The sequence below is a fragment of the Xyrauchen texanus genome, chromosome 45, assembly GCF_025860055.1.
Source record: "Xyrauchen texanus isolate HMW12.3.18 chromosome 45, RBS_HiC_50CHRs, whole genome shotgun sequence".
Taxonomy (NCBI): domain Eukaryota; kingdom Metazoa; phylum Chordata; class Actinopteri; order Cypriniformes; family Catostomidae; genus Xyrauchen; species Xyrauchen texanus.
This window is the reverse complement of record NC_068320.1, coordinates 4,742,949-4,760,330: the sequence shown is the minus strand read 5'-3', so window position 1 is coordinate 4,760,330 and position 17,382 is coordinate 4,742,949. Positions and strand designations below refer to the sequence as shown.

At 36.7% G+C, this 17,382-nt stretch overlaps 1 protein-coding gene across 1 annotated transcript; it reads left to right on the top strand.

Moving 5' to 3' along the window:
* Positions 1-309: 309 nt before the first annotated feature.
* LOC127637805 (troponin I, slow skeletal muscle-like) lies at positions 310-14,725 on the top strand. The gene is made up of 8 exons (XM_052119082.1): positions 310-400; positions 540-586; positions 1,694-1,733; positions 1,817-1,858; positions 1,936-2,067; positions 8,221-8,310; positions 8,828-9,010; positions 11,611-14,725. Exons 2-8 carry the CDS (start codon positions 579-581, stop codon positions 11,710-11,712), a joined length of 597 nt encoding a protein of 198 aa, XP_051975042.1. The 5' UTR covers positions 310-400; positions 540-578; the 3' UTR covers positions 11,713-14,725.
* Positions 14,726-17,382: the final 2,657 nt, after the last annotated feature.

Here is a 17,382-nt window from a genome sequence, read left to right as displayed (position 1 = left end):
TTATATATATATATACACACACACACTTTAGTCATCAAGTAATGATCCAGCAAAGTACCAATTATTTTTTTTTTTAATTGTAAGCAACAGATTTCCTTAAACTCAAACATTAAATGTATAACTATTACTATGAACTTAAAAGGTTCAACAATATGCAAAATCGTGTTTGTTTGTGGGGTGTTTGTGAACTCTCCATGAAACTTTAGTCATTGTGTAGTCTTATGTATGGTTATATTGTCACAGCTTCGCAGGAGGTAATATTTTGTTTCTAAAACACTGCCAAGGCATTTCTGGCAACACTATATCTTCCAGCCAGTTGCTGCTGGCCTATAAAATCCCTTTGTCTCAACACCCTTTTGTTCTGCGTCCTGTCCGTGGCTCACAACCAGAGAGAACCCAGGTACAGCATCCCTGTTTCCTTTTAAGAGTTCTATTAGCTTTTGATTTGTCTTCAAAACCTTTTCTATCTAATCTTATGTAATGTTTACATTACATTTAATATAATAAACTTGAATTGGGGGTTTTATTTGAAATTTCAGGCTGAAATCCATTGTTTATTGGTTCATCAAGGCATCACAATGGGCGAGTAAGTACAGCTTTAATTTTTTTTTTAAAGGAGTTCACAACTATGTATGAAATGAAAATAACTAAATAATAATTAATTTTTATGAAAAACAAAGCCAAGATCAGACTTTTGAAGCTAATTTTGTCAAAAATATCCTTGAGATATGACAACAAGGACACTAATTGTTTGCACATACATTCATGATCACTCGCACTTCATGTACTGAGCATATGCACATGTTAAATTATTTGCACTATTACACAATACTTTATCACCTCACTACCTGAATATAAATATAGAGATGTACATACAGTATATTTACATTTATTTGGTTATATATTTGTTCTTTAATTCAGCTGTAAATTTTTATTTCCTATTTAATTCTCTATTCAACATGTAACTCAGTTCTTTATGTAACTCTTGCTCTGCATCGGGAGGAAACACAACGTAATAATTTCATTGTACAGTGTAACCTGTTACTCTATGACTGATTACATAAGTAATTTAATCTGATTTGAAATGGTGACTGATGCCTGACATTGACAAAATCAAGGCACTCGAAATCCACTTCATAACTAATGAATGATTATTAATTTATTAAAATGATTTGATATGACAATGTCTCAATAAATGCCTAAATAATGATTGTTTCCCTAATTTTGTTCCTAAACGAATTGATATTGACAGTCAGGTGAGCATTTGTTTTCTTTATTCCTTTAATTTGAATATGTACACTTGTACACTTAATCCACACTTAAAAATGTATGAATGTCTTTGTATTAGACAACAAATATGCAAACACGTTGCTTGAGTTTTCCTTAGAACAAACGTTACTTTTAATAGACATTTTTGCAATGACTTTTTAAAGTGTGTTTGTGCCATCTTTCTCAATCACTGTCACTTGGCTTGTATTTTGTTATAAATTCAAAGATATTCATGTATTTTGTTATATAATCATATACTGTATATTCATTCATTTTAAAGTGTGATTTAAGATTCCAAATACTTTACTTTAGGTCACTATATCTCTTTTGCATTTACTGAATTGTTTATTGACATCTTTAAATTTACTTTATTTTGCTTAGTATTGTGTATTTTACATAGTAGTATTGTCTATATTGTTATTTATCAGGCAAGAAGACCTGGGAATCCGAAAATGGACATCAAAGTATGTATGAGCATTTTGGTAATTTTCACAATTTTTACTCATTGTATCTACAATTTCTAATGTCTATTTCCTTGGTTTAACAGCCCAAGTCAAAGATTTCGGCATCCCGAAAACTTTCTCTAAAGGTTGGATTTTACTCTTTAATTTGTCTCCTACTCTGCCGTCAAGTCCTTATTAACATTCTTCACCCTTCTTCTATCAGATGATGCTTCTGAACAGAGCCATGGATGATCTGGAGAGGGAGAAACAGGAGAGAGAAGAAGAGAGAAATCGCTACCTCGAAGACAATCTCCCTCCTCTGCAGCTTTCTGGACTCTCTCTGGGCGAGTTACAGGTGACATAGAATTCAATGTAAACATACACTGATGAGCAAAAACAATATGACCACTCACAGGTGAAGCGAATAATGTTGATCATGTCCTAACAAGGCCACATGTCAAGGTTTGGCTAGATTAGGTGGTAAGCAAACAATCCGCTCTCATAGTCAACATGTTGAATGCAGGAGAAATGGGCAGGAGTAAAGACCTGAGCGATTTGACAAGGGCCAAATTGTTATGGCCAGATGACAGGGTCGAGCATCTCTGAAACGGCAAGGCTTGTGGGGTACTCCCGGTCATCAGTGGTGAGTACCTACCTACAGTGTTCCGAAGAGGGACAAACCACTATCTAGTGAGAGGGGTTTGGCTCATCGATCAACGAAGGCTATCCCATCTTTTCTGAACCGACAGAAGGTTACTATGTCACAAGTCACAGAAAATTTTAAATATGGTTGCAGGAGGAATTGTGTCACAACACACAGCGCATCGCACTCTCCTGCGTTTGGGGCTACATGGTTGGTCAGAGTGCCCATGATGACCCCTGTCCACCATCGAAAGTACCTACAATGGGCACGCAAGCATTGGAACTGGACCTTGGATCAGTGGAAGAAGTTTGCCTGGTCCGATGAGTCTCCTTTTCTTTTACATCACACGGACAGTGGTGTATGTGTGCGCCATTTACCTTGGAAAGTGATGGCACCAGGATGCACTGTGGAAAGACGACAATCAGTGGAGGGAGTGTGATGCTCTGGGCAATGTTTTGCCAGGGCCATTCATTTGGACCTCAATTTGACACTTGCCAACTACCTCGTTAGAGACCAGGTACACCCCTTCATGGCAATGGTATTCCCTCATGGCAGTGGCCTCTTTCAGCAGGATAATGTACCCTGCCACACTGCACACATTGTTCGGGAATGGTTTGAGGAACCTGATGAAGAGTACAAGGTGTTGCCCTGGCCTCCAGATTCCCCAGATCTCAATCTGATTGAGCATCTGTGGGATGTGCTGGGCCAACAAGTCTGATCCATGGTGGCTCCACTTCAACTTACAGGACTTGAAGGATCTGATGCTAATGTATTGGTGCAAGATACCACAGGACACCTTCAGTGGTCTTGTACAACCATTGCCAAAAGTATATAAAACACATTTTGTGTTTTACAAAGTTTGCTGCTTCAGTATTTGTTGATTATCTTTTCACATGTTTCTATAGTATACTGGAAAACAATGATAAGCGTTTAATATGTTTTAAAGGCTTTTATTGGAAAAACACTCAATTTAAGCAAAGAGTCAATATTTACAGTGTTGACCCTTGTTTTTCATAGCCTCTACAATTCACTCTGGCATGCTGGATATGAGCTTCTGGGACAAATCCTGACTGATGGCGATCCATTCTTGACTTATTAGTGCTCGGAGTTGATTAAAATTCATGGGCTTCTGCTTGACCACTCGCCTTTTGAGGACTGACCACATGTTCTCTATGGGATTAAGATCCAGGGAGTTGCCTGGTCACAGATCCAACATTTCAATGTAATGATCTCTGAGCCACTTCATTATCACTCTTGCCTTGTGACATGGTGCTCCATCATGCTGGAAAATGCACGGATCATCACCAAAATGCTCCTGGATCATTGGGAGAAGTTGCTCTTGCATTCTTTATTCATGGCGGTGTTTTTGGGCAGAATTGTGAGAGAACCCACTCCCTTGCATGAAAAGCATCCCCACACATGGATGGTCTCAGGATGCTTCACTGTTGGCACGACACATGACTCATGGTAGCGTTCAGCTTTTCTTCTCCGGACTATCGATTTTCCAGATGACCCAAACAGTTCGGAAGGGGGCTTCATCAGAGAAAATATCTTTCCAACAGTCTTCTGCTGTCCAATGCTTGTACTTCCTGCAGAATTTCAGTCTGTCCTTGATGTTTTTCTTGAAGAGAAGTGGCTTCTTTGCTGCCCGTCTTGACACCAGGCCATTGTCCAAAAGTCTTTGCCTGACTGTGCATGCAGATGCACTCACACCAACCTGCTGCCAATATTGAGCAAGCTCTGCGCTGGTGGTGACATGATTCCGTAGCTGACTCCTCAAGGACGTCCTGAAGCCTTCTTCACTGCAGTTGAACCTCTCTCCTGGAAGTTCTTGATGATCCGGCAAATGTTTCTTTCAGGTGCAAAATTCTTTGCAGCAATTTCCTTGCATGTGAGGCCATTTTGGTGCAAGGGGTTGATGGCTGCAAGTCTTTCTTTAGAGGTAACCATTGCAAACAAGAACACAATGATTGGAAGCACTTCTTCCCTCCTTTTATAGCAAACAGTCTACTCTTATAATCCAATCAGAATGATAGAGTGATTTCACCTGACTAGTACTCGTTCACACTTTCCCAGGTGCTGCTGATATGATTAGTGAAATGATGTTGGCTGGTCATTTTGTGCCAGGACCAAAAACATTTTAATTTGGGTTTTTGTGATAAAGTTCATTTTTTTGAACTTTTTGACACTTGGAGTTTGAAAAGGATTTGCCTGTTTGAACATGTTAAAATGTTAGTTTGATTAGTTTCAAAGACAACTCAAGTCAGAACAGGCTGAAGGACTGTGCTGAACTTGGTGGATGTAGCCTGAAAACTATAAGAGGAGTTAGATAGAGACATTTGAAAAAAACATAAACCAAGTTTGTAGAACTTTGTCAAGCCAACATAATTCTTAAAGGAATATACCGGTTCAAAACAAGTTATTCTCAGTTGACAGCATTTGTGGCATAATGTTGTTTACCACAAAAAATAATTTCTTCTCGTCCCTCTTTTAAAAAAAGGAAAACTCTGTCCTAACCAGATGCGATGTGATAAGATTTTTTAATACCAGCCAATAAACAGGACACACACACACACACACACACACAGGAAATGTTTGAAAGACAGTGATGTCAAAACTGAGCCACTAGGTAAAACGTTTTTTGTTTTGTTTTTTATCTGTCAAATTAATAGAGAATTTTCAGTTAATTCAACCCCTGGTCTGGGGGTACAGTCTGTTTATTGAACGTAAAGGTATAAATACACAAACACACAAATGCACGGGGTAAAGTTACTTTATGAATCTCATCCTAATTCAGTCTGATTCTATTGTTTATGTTTGAACGGTACTCCTGTTGTTATTTCACCGATCTCCACATGACAGGGAAGCAGAGAGAAAATCAGAGGGAGCAGATATGTCTCCTCCATTCTGATTTGGTGTGTGAGTGCGTGTGTGTGTGTGTGTGTGTGTGTGTGAGTGTGACTGTCCTCCGGCTGAAGAGGGCGAGACCTTAAGCACAACAGTCGGAAGGTGTGTCTCCCTCAGCCAAAATTAAGTTCTTCTAAACTGGCCAAGTATGTGAGCAAAGCAGATTTGTTTTGGAGAGAGGAACTGTTTTTTTGTTTCGTTTTTTACATTTAATATAATTATATAACGGACCATAATGCAGCAAGATTTTACCATGTGTCAAGCACAGTGTTAAACACTATTGGGATGAAATAAAGATGGAATATCTGATATTATAAGAAAAAATCCTAATTAATGATGGCAAAGGAGAACGTCTCTGTTACTGTCGTAAATTCTGTTTTCGCCTCACGGAGGGGAAAGGCGCTATACACAAGCTATACACCCGGCCAGCTGTTCCATATTACCAAACATACCTGTACCTGACAAAACACGTGATGACACCGGCTCAACCCGGAGATTGTAAAATCTCGCAAAGGTATTGTGTGTTGCCCAGCCCACTGCTCTGCAGATGTCTGCTACAGAGGTGCCATTGATCAGTGTCCACGAGGATGCCACACTCCTTGTAGAGTGTGTTCATATTACCATTACCATGATACAGAGGGCAAGCCTCTGTTTGGAGACAGGGTTCCCTTTCTGCTGTCCACCGAAGCAGACAAAGAGCTAATCAGAGCATCTAAAGCTCTGTGTGCGATCCAAGTAGATGCGCAAAGATTGGTCGCAACCCACCGCCTTTCTTTGGCACGATGAAGTAAGGGCTGTAGAACCCTTTCCTCTTCTCGGCTGGAGCGATAGGCTCTATCAGAGTGTTGGCGTTCTTACCCTGCAGCAAGGTGAAGCAGATGCCGCTGAATCGGGGCTGGCGCCTAGCGAATTGATTCACCTAGCGGAGTCGGATGGTCCTGGCCAGCCACCATGACAGGTTAGAAAGTGGTAGCCACATGTCCATGCTACGGGCGAGGGACAATAAGGGGACAATCGCATCTGACGTACCTGGGGGTCGGTCGCCACGCGCAGCCAGGTGGTGCCATTTTACGGGCACAGGTGCCCTGCCATCAAGGATAGTGCCCTCCACGACCTCGTCAGTTCATCGTGCATTTCCGAGAAGAAAGGGACAAGGGATGTGGCAGCGCCCCGAACCCAGGAACCAATCATCTAGCTGCGAGAGCTCAGGGGAGGACGGAGGGTTCCAGTCCAACCCAACACTCGTGGCAGCTCGGCAAGCATGGCAGTCAGCTCTAAGTAGGCCTCAGACTGGGTGGGTAGCCCAGTCGAGTCCTCAGCGTCCAACACCTTTTAAAACATTTTCTGCAGAGAGGTTTATAATACTAAAAAGCATACTGAAATAAGTTTTCAGTGGAGCTGTAGATAGCGACATTTTACCATGCAGGGAACACAGAATGGGGTTTCTCTTATAATTGAAAGTGAAATTAGTGGGGAGTGGGATATGGACAACCTGGAGAGGAGCTGGTGAGGGGTGATTTATAGAATGATTTTAGAAGTGTTGGGTTCAAGTCCACCTTAGTCGAGTCTGAGTCAAGTCTGAGTCTTTAAACAATTGAGTCCAAGTCTAAAAGGCGCTGAGTCGAACACAAGACCGAGTCCATAACAGGCCGAGTCAAGTCTGAATTAATCTTTTTATGAATCTGAATAAAAATTGTAACTGTAAACTCAACATCAATATTTTAAGCTTATTTTAAACTTCACAACTAAGAAAAACGGTTTGTCAATATGAATGTAACAAAAACACCTCTCATACACATATTCTATGATTAGTGTACTGCTGAACAAACTTCAAAGTGGTTTCAGAATGAAAGCATATGCTTTAGGTGTATGAAAACATTCTTATTGCGTTCTATTGACATTTCAATTATTTGTTGCTTTTTCCCCTGCACTCAAACATAGAAAGTGAAAAGAAAGAAAGAAAGAAAGTGAAAGCTGTGTAAGTCATAATTAGTTATGATTTCAAATTTTTATTTTAAATTTATCAATTCAATTTAATTTAGTTTTATTTAAAAGTATCCCTATCTAAAGAAATAATAGTCTATATTGAGATTTATTTTCTCTATCTGCCGACTGATTTGGGAAAATACAATACATAAAAATGAGTCAACACAGAAGTAATTAGCACTCGCTGAAATGTTACGTCTCACAATTTGACTGCAAATATGCGTGTGCGTGTGTATGCTTAAACACAGTGAAACAACTCTGGCTACATCTATGACTTCAGCGGCTAATACAGCTGCATGCAGACAGATATGTGTTCATTCATTTCTGTTTTGTAAAAAAAAAATTTATTCATTGCATCATAAATTTTATGGACTTGGCTGTGCTCTGAAAAAAATCCAGAGTCTCAATGGCTCGAGTCCGAGTCAAGTCAAAAAATGCATCCCAGTCTGTGACAAGTCCATGTCCATTAAAATTGGAATTGTGACTGGGACTAGAGTCTGAGTTCAAACTCGAGTACCCCAACTCTACATTTTAGTGTGATAAAATCACTTACTAACCTTTTCTGTGTACAGTTGTATCCAGTTTTACAAATTCATTGTCATGATGTAATGTTGTAAATGCAAAAAATCCAAAACCATTTAGCTTTTTTTCTTAAAGAAAAGGAGGGACGAGTCAAATTTTTTTTTTTTTGTAGGAAACAACATTATACCACAAATGTTGTTGATTGAGCTTAACTTGTATTGAACCCCTCGAAAAATGTATATATATTATGACACAAGCAGAAAAATGGAAACTACAGAAAAAGATATATTACCACAGCTTGTTTGATTATAAAATGAACAGTAAGATGGTGTAAGAAAATACATGAATTACATGCTATTTTTAAAGTGCAACATTCTTAATTTGTTTTTATATTGTATCCGGTTTTTCTCAACTCTAAAAGAGTTGTTAATGTTGTATGTTCACCTTCAGAATCTTTGCAAGCAACTCCATGCAAAAATCGATGTGGTAGACGAAGAAAGGTTCAACTATGAGGATAAAGTTATCAAACACAACAAAGATGTGAGTATAAAACAAGCAAAGAGATTTCATTAACAAAAAGCTGTTTGTGTAGTCACCATTCTCATGTTCATTCAAATATGTTATGTCTATCCTATATTATTATATATTAATATAGGATATGTACTGTAATATATTATAATATACAGTATAGCAACTGTGACTTTATTTCTCATAATTTTGAGAAAAGTAAAAATTGCTAAATATAATTTCACAGACACAAGAAATAAATTAAAAATCATGAGATATAATGCAGCAATCGCAAGATAAAAATGCAAAATCACAAAATATAACATAACTACATAGATATAAAATAAATTGAGAGAATAAAGTCGCAGTTGCAAGAAATAAAGTTTGAATTACCATTTTTTTTCTTTTGAGTTTTTGACAACAAATATATTAAAGCAATATCACACAAGCAAGCATGTCCAGCTATCAGCACAGCTGTGATTCAGCTATAGGCATGAGGCCGCAGGGTTGAATCTCAATTTAACCCCTGGTTGTATCCCCTTGATTTCAGATCAATGAGCTAAAGATGAAGATTCAGGATCTAGGGGGGAAGTTCAAGAAGCCTGCACTGAGGAAGGTGCGTGTGTCTGCTGATGAGATGATGAGGGCCCTGCTGGGCTCGAAACACAAAGGCTCCATGGACCTCAGAGCAAATCTCAAGTCTGTCAAGAAGGAGGACATCAAACAAGAGAAGGTATTACACTTTAAAGTCAACATGAACTGTAATTCACACTTCCATTATGTGACTAATTTCCAAGTGAAACGGAATATTCAGCAGGAAATCGAGCACAAGATTTGGGCTCTGGAGGTAAATCCCATAAATTTTCTCCATAGAGAAATTTATTTTTAAAGATAATGTTAATGTTAAAGGTTAAGTGATGATATAAGCTTCTGTAGAATGCAAAAATCAGAGTGATTTCGAGTCATAAAAGAAATCATGTTTAACCCTCTGGGGTCTGAGGGTGTTTTGGGCCCTTGAGAAGTTTTGACATGCCTTGACATTTGTGCTTTTTTCAGTAGTTTAAAAACACATTAATGGCTAAAGTCTGATAACACTTTATTCAGCACAAACTGGGCTAAAATAATATGTGAGCAACATGTGTGTACATGTTTGTATTTTTGAGAACATTTATGAAATTAGGCCATATAACACATACTAAACATTTGTCCACAAATGCCTTTTGAGAACTGGATCTTGTATCCTAGAGTTTTTGCTACAAAATGATGTGAAAACCATCCTGATCACTCATTCATACAAAACAATATAGTAATTTAACTTTTGTAAGACACTTTTAGTGTTAGAAAGGTCATATGCGAGGAGGCGTGAACTATCATGAATATTGATTGTAATTCACAACTGAGGAGACAAAGAGCCCTCCCCTGGGCCCATCAATGAGGAATGTGACAAAAAGAATGAATGTGAGGAGACTTAATGATCAAAATCAAGTTTTAAGTTAAAAGAAGTTACATAAAAGTTACATCTTTACATAAAGACTTTGCTTAATTTTAGACCTACACTACCGTTTAAAAGAAGTCTCTTCTGCTCACCAAGACAGCATTTATTTGATCCAAAATACAGTAAAAACAGTGATATTGTGAATTCCTTTACAATTTAATAAAAGAGTTTTCTATTTGAATATATTGTAAAATGCAATTTGTGATCAAATCTGATTTTCAGCATCATTACTGCAGTCTTCAGTGTCACATGATCCTTCAGAAATTATTATAATATGCTGATTTTCTAATATGTGTATATTTAAAATGCATTCTACTCATTTAACCTGAGCACATATTTGCAAGCACAAGCTTTGTTGATGATAATGAGGCAGCATAAAAATTAGTTAAAATATAATATAAACATTCATATTATTTTATATCATATTACATATCATATTTACATCATACAGCATACAATTTAAATGCCTGCTTTAAATGTAACTAAAACTTGCCTGTTACAACATATTTCATATTTAAAATTTCAATACTCTGAATCCTGGCTGGCAAGTGTGGAAACAGTTCCACTGGCAAAATATGTACATGTTTATATAAAATAGCATGTCAACTATATACAAGTAAAACTAAATGACTTACTCGTCCGAAATTGTATCCTCGCCTGGATCAAGTCACTTTTCAAAATACAAATGTTAATCGGAGTCCCGCTCTTGTTCTGAGGAAAATTTTAACTCTTCGTCACTATCCATGAGTCTTCCAAATGTGCAGAAAAGTCATGAACTTTGCTTTTACGGCACAGTCGTTGGCGTTTACCATTTGCATTCATCGCCTCAGCACATTACCATATGAAAAGTGCCCTCTGCCTGTGGGTGATCACATTAGGGATATTTAGCTGAGCCAGGAGAAATTGTACATCGCTTTGTTTCATAAAGATTACATTGCAGTAGAATATTTGTTTTAAATTTGAATTGTTTTATTTAAAAGTAGACATTTTAAGCTTTCTTTAGACATATGTTTCATATTCTTATTTGTGTGATAAGTATTCGCGGAGTTTCAGTTCATTTTTGTGACGTGTTTCAGATATATGCTCGTGAACACAGAGACTGCTGAAAGCTCACCCTTTTTATTTTCTTTATTTTACAAAAGCACAAGGATTTGTTGTTATTGTGAGTGTACACAAATAAAAGTAGACCCTTTATAATCTCTAATGATGTCTTACACTTATCTGTCTGCCCCAAACAAATTGAGAATTTGATGTTGTTTCCGCTGTAATGACGGAAAAATCCAGCAGGACGCGCCGACACGTCCGTCGACCCCAGAGGGTTAATAGCCAAATTCGCAGTGAAGAACTACATTGCCCACAATCCTGAAGAGATATCCACCAATCAGAGAAGTCGCTGTTCCAAAGGAAACAGAATATTCACGCACTGAAAATGATGTGATCTTGTTGGCCTCCCTACACTCTCAAACTATTAATCTATTTGCATATAAAATAATATTTTGCAATAAACTTAAATAAACTGCTTTTATAATTATACTCAATAACTATTTCATCATTCGTAATGCTTCATGGGATATGTACTCTTTTATGTAGTGTGAGACTTCATTTTATCCATCCTTCATTTGAAAATTGGGCTATGATAGGCTATGAAAGACAAGCTGATGAATCTTTTACAATGAAAGAGGAGAATTTATTACCAAAGTTCATGTTGACTTAGAGTAAAATGCATTTACAATTGTTTTTCTTAATTCACTATCACAACAGACTCATTAAACTGTAATCACTCTATTCTTCATTTATATCATACCTTTACAACTCACTTAAATCTTTGTGACAAACAGGTCCTGACCAGTGAAGTAGGTGACTGGCGTAAGAATGTGGAAGCCATGTCTGGCATGGAGGGACGAAAGAAGATGTTTGATGCGGCTGGTGGAGGCCAGTGAGCCCTCAGCAGCTGGAAAGCCATGGTCTTGCCAGATAAATTAAGACATAGACATGATATTGGCCAGAAACATACTCTACACAATTGCAAATGCTTTGCTAACACTTATTATTATGGTTATTATTATTAACAGGTCAACATAGCAGTAACTGATCTGAAAAAGTAAACTGATCCTTGAAGACATATATGATATATGGCAATACTTGGCATTCATCTGACAGGGAGAGTTTTCCACGACCACTATCGGGTCCTTATATACATATAACGTGTAAGGAAGGGTAGCCGGTGTACTATTTGGTGGACCCTCAGGGAGTTGGACTACATAATCTTCGTATAGGGAGTCAGCGGCCTTGCATTTATTTATGCGAATTCTACATAACACACATATGGATACATAGTATATTAGATTGTATAAATTATGAAAGGCAAATAAAGTGGCAAGAAAATGATGTGAACCTTTTGGAATTAGCTTGTTTTCTGCATTGATTGGTCATAAAATGTGATCTCATCTTCATCACAGTCGCAAGTATAGATAACACAATGTGTGTTAATCTAACAACACAAACAATTAAAATCGTTCATGTTTTGAACACATCCCATTAAACATTCACAGCGCAGTGGAAAAAGAAAGTTAACCCTTGGATTTAATAACTGGTTGATCCTCCTTTGGCAGCAATAACCTCAACCAAGAATTTCCGATAACTACTGATTACACCTGCACAACGTTCTGAAGGAATTTTGGACCATTCTTCCTTACCGAACTGCTTCAGCTCAGTCATATTCTTAGGATGTCTAGTGTGAATGGCTCTCTTGAGGTCATTCCACAGAATCTCTATTGGGTTAAGTTCAGGGGTCTGACTGGGCCACTCCAAAAGGTGGATTTTCTTTTTTGAAGCCATTCTGTAGTGGATTTACTTCGTCATTGTCCTGCTGCATCATCCAACTTCTACTGAGCTTCAGCTGTTGCACAGCCACCCTGACATTATTCTGTAGGATGTCTTAATAAACTTGGGAATTAACTTTTCCCTTGATGATGGTAAGCAGTCCAGGCCCCGAAGCAGCAAAGCAGCCCCAAATCATGATGCTCGCTCCACCGTACTTAACCGTTGGGATGATGAATTTCATGTTGGTATGTGGTGCCCTTTAAATGCCATACGTAGTGCTGTGTGTTCTTCCCAAAAAATTCAACCTCAGTTTCAATAGTCCACAACATCTCTTTCCAGTAGTGTTGTGGAGTGTCAAGGTAGCAGTGTTTTTGTTTGAAAGCAGTGGCTTCCTTTGTGTCCTGCCAAAGACACCATGTCTGTTTAATGCTTTAAGTAGAGTAGACTCATGCAGATGTTAAATAGTTCCAAAGATTCCTTCAAGTCTTTATCTGTCACTCTAGGGTTCTTTTTTACCTCATGGAGCATTCAGCAGTGTGCCCTTTGAGTCATCTTGGCTGGACGGACACTTCTAGGGAGAGTAGCCACAGTACTAAATCGTCTCCATTTATAGACAGTTTGTCTAACTATGGACAGATGAATATCTAATCTTTTTGAGATAACTTTGGAACCCTTTCCAGATTTATGAAAAGCAACAATTTTTAATTGTATAGTCTTCTGAGATCTCTTTTTTGCAAGGCATGGTCAACGTCAGCAGAGGCTTCTTGTGAATAGAAAACTCAAAATGTTTGCTTTTTATAAGACAGAGTAGCTCTAACCCACAATTCCAATCTCGTTTCATTAGTTGGATGACAGGTTTGCCATCTCCTGACTCTAATTACCTTTTTTTGACATCATTAGCTTAGGGGTTCACATACTTTTTCCATTTTGAATGTTTGAATGTTGCATTTAATATGTACAAAAATAATACAATAATTTCTGTGATATTTGTTAAAACAGATTGTGTTTGTTCATTATTGTATCTTTGATGAGAATCAAACCAGATTTTAAGACTAATTTATATGTAAATGCAGTATCTAATTTCAATGTAATTTCAAAGGGTTCACATACTTTTACTTGCCACTAAATCCATATAAATGAACTATACTTTTATATCTATCTATCTATCTATCTATCTATCTATCTATCTATCTATCTATCTATATATATATATATATATATATATATATATATATATATATTAGATTTCTGTATGGGAGATCTGCTATAGCAACAATTATAAAACTGAAGCTGCTCCCAAATCGCATACTTCTGCACTATTCTAAACTTTTTTATAGTGTATAGTGTGAGTAGTATGTTCCAACTGCAAAATGCAACAAGAAGTGCACTATGAGTGCCCGTACTATAACTGAACCAACAGAGAATGCAACACATACTTGCGGAGCATTATGAATGGTCGTTTGACTCATTTCAGAATGCAACAATGTGTGAAATCAAGTTAGCTTTGAAGCCTTTGTGTTCAGATGATTGCGTAGAGTATTTTTTTGATCCTTGTCAGGTTGTCATTGCTTTGAAGAGTTAGAAAAATATGTCTTCTAGGTGTCAGCATTAGGTGTTTTTGAGACCCATCCCAATTTGCATTTGTTAGTCACTTCATATCATGATGTGTATGCATGACTAAGTAGACTTTAAAGAATATGTTTGGCTTCATGACTTTTAAATATTTCATACACAATATATAGGATATGCGTATGTGGTTGTGTGATAAAATTACGTCTTAACTTGGCATTAAAAATTGCAGAATAAAGCAGAACATGACTTATAATGTATTCTTTCTCCATTTAAGACTTATTTATTTTTATATTCCTCAAGGAATGCTAATAATTAATAAAACCAATCCTAATGGGATCAAATAGGAATCCTACAAAAATGAAATACAATCCAACTGGTTAAACTTGGAAACTCATTAAACGTTGTCCATTAGGATCTTATTGAGGATTCTTTTTTTGAGCTTGGGTTTAATATGATAGAAAATCCATTAGCAAACCAATAGCATTCTTTTTGACAAGGGTTGCTACAATAACACTATCCAGTTTTGAGATCTGTGATGATAAATACCCCAGCCATTTCTATAATCAAATGTCCAAGATTATCTATCTTGTTCAGTAAATTACCATATGATTATATGTTGGTTAACTTTATTATCTGTTATCTTCTTCCTAGCTCAGATATGATATTTCGCTCTGGTGATATTTGATAAGAGAAGCTAAGCTGGTAGATTAAAGGAAGGGCCATTTTCCTTGGTGACACCAGTAAATAAATAGGGCAAGCTTTAGAAGTGAGCATTGTTTTGGCACAGCACGACTCATGCTGTATTTTTAGACCTGTTGTACCCCATATTTAATCAGACTCAACCTTGAAGAGATGAACACTTGCAGGACAAGCATGTTTTCCTGTTGTCACCTCTATGGGTCATTCACACTATGAGATGCGCTGGAACACTGGAAGTCCAGACGTGAACAGTGGCCCCAAAATATTTGTACACTTAGGCTGTTACAAATATCAAACAAAGTTGTATCTGCCAGCAAATTATTCTAGATCTTTTCTATTTTATAATGATAGGAAAAGTTAAGGGTTAGCTCACCCAAAAATGAAAATTTGCCCATAATTACTTTTATTAAATTATACTTAAATTAGCCCATATACTCACCCTCAAGCAATCTTAGGTGTATCAGCCAAACACAACCAGAGTTATATAAAAAAAATATCCTGGTTCTTCCAAGCTTTATAATCGGAATGAATGGTAACTTAGATTTTGAAGCCCAAAAAAGCGTATCAATCCATCAAAAAAAGTAATCCATACGGCTCCAGGGGGTTAATAAATGCCTTCTGAAGTGAAGCAATGCATTTTTGTAAGAAAAATATCCATATTTATAACTATAATCTCTGGCTTCCTGTAACGGCCGTCCATGCGTTCACAAGAGAGTCGAGTTCCAGCGTATGATGTAGGCATAGCCTAAGCTCCAGTGAGAAGTGATGAACGCGAAAGCGCATAGGATAGAGGAAGCCAGTGAACGCGTGGACGGCCGTTACCAGAAGCCAGTGATTATAGTTTATAAAGTTATAAATATGCATATTTTTCTTACAAAAACGCTTCGCTTTATAAGGCCTTTATTAACACCCTGGAGCTGTATGGGTTACTTTTTCGAAGGATAGATGCGCTTGTTTGGGCTTCAAAATCTAAGGTACCATTCCTTCCAATTAGATATCTTGGAAGAGCTTTTAATTTATACTTTTAACCAACTGGTGTCAATATGAGAACATTTTAGAGGAGGTATGATGTCAGCTCTCTTAACTTAACATAGGTGACCTAGCAGAGTAACCACAGGTGTCTCAATAACTATGGACATGTTCCACTAAGGTTTGAATATATCTCAAAATATATCTAAAATATCTACATACCTGTTGTTTTAAAATGTGAAATCTAGCAAACGAAATGTTCTGCTCGAAAAGTGTTCTTTTTCTTTAATATTCGGGTTCAATACAAGTTTCCACAAAAAATTATTTTGACTCATCCATATATATATATATATATATATATATATATATATATATATATATATATATATATATATATATATTATATGTGTAAAGTTAAATCAAATATTAAATCTTCACAAAACCCTGTAATACCAATATTGGATATAACTTCACACAAATAAGTTTAGTACAAACAATTTTATCACACTTAAATGATGTTAACATGCATATAATGTTTACATCTTGTAGATATTCTTTTGAAACTATGTGTATTTTTGCATCTATGAGCTGACCCCATTCACTTCCATTGTAACCACTTTCTTTTAATAAATGAGGGAGGAGTCAAAAAAAATTTTGTTTGTGGTAATCAGCATTATGTCACAAATGTTGTTAATTGAGCTTCACTTGTATTGAACATGCATTATTCCTTTAAAATAATTGCCATTTGGTTTGATATTTGATATATAATTCAAAGCGATCCTATTTGGAGCAACTATGTTTTGTGCATTCATGAGCATGCTCAGTTGGGTTGAAAGAACTTACGTCAGATTTTTAGGTTACACGTTTGTGTAGTAGTGTTGGGTTCAATTCCACCTTAGTCGAGACCATGTCAAGTCTGAGTCTTTAAACAATCAAGTCCAAGTTGAGTCCAAGTCCAAAACGGGTAGAGTCGGACTCAAGACCGAATATATAACAGGCCGAGTCAGAATCAAGTCCGAATGAATGTTTTCATGAATCTGAATAAAAATTGTAACTGTAAACTCAACATCAATATTTTAAGCTTATTTTAAACTTCACAACTAAGAAAGACAGTTTGTCGATATAAATGTAACTAAAACACCTCTGTTACCTTTCATATACATATTTAATGATTAGTATACTGCTGAACAAACTTCAAAGTGGTTTCAGAATGAACATATGCTTTAGGTGTATGAAAACAAAACTGTCCTTCAGTACACTTCTTATTGCGTTCTATTGACATTTCAAATATTTGTTTCTTTTTCCTCTACACTCAAACATAGACTAAAGAAAGTTAAAGCTGTGTAAGTCATAACTAGTTATTATTATTTCATTTTAATTTAGGTTTAATTTCTAATTCATTTTCAATTTGTCAATTTAGTCTATATTGAGATTTCTTACTGAATCTTTTTTCTCTATCTGCCAACTGATTTGGGAAAATACAATACATACAAATGAGTCAACACAGAAGTAATTAGCACTCGCTGAGAAGTTACATCTCACGATTT

What these genes read in the sequence shown, in the direction of transcription:
- LOC127637805 (XM_052119082.1), top strand. An exon ending in ATCCGAAAATGGACATCAAA is followed by an intron (nt 1,734 to 1,816) that starts GTATGTATGAGC and finishes TTGGTTTAACAG; the next exon opens with CCCAAGTCAAAGATTTCGGC. An exon ending in CCCGAAAACTTTCTCTAAAG is followed by an intron (nt 1,859 to 1,935) that starts GTTGGATTTTAC and finishes TTCTTCTATCAG; the next exon opens with ATGATGCTTCTGAACAGAGC.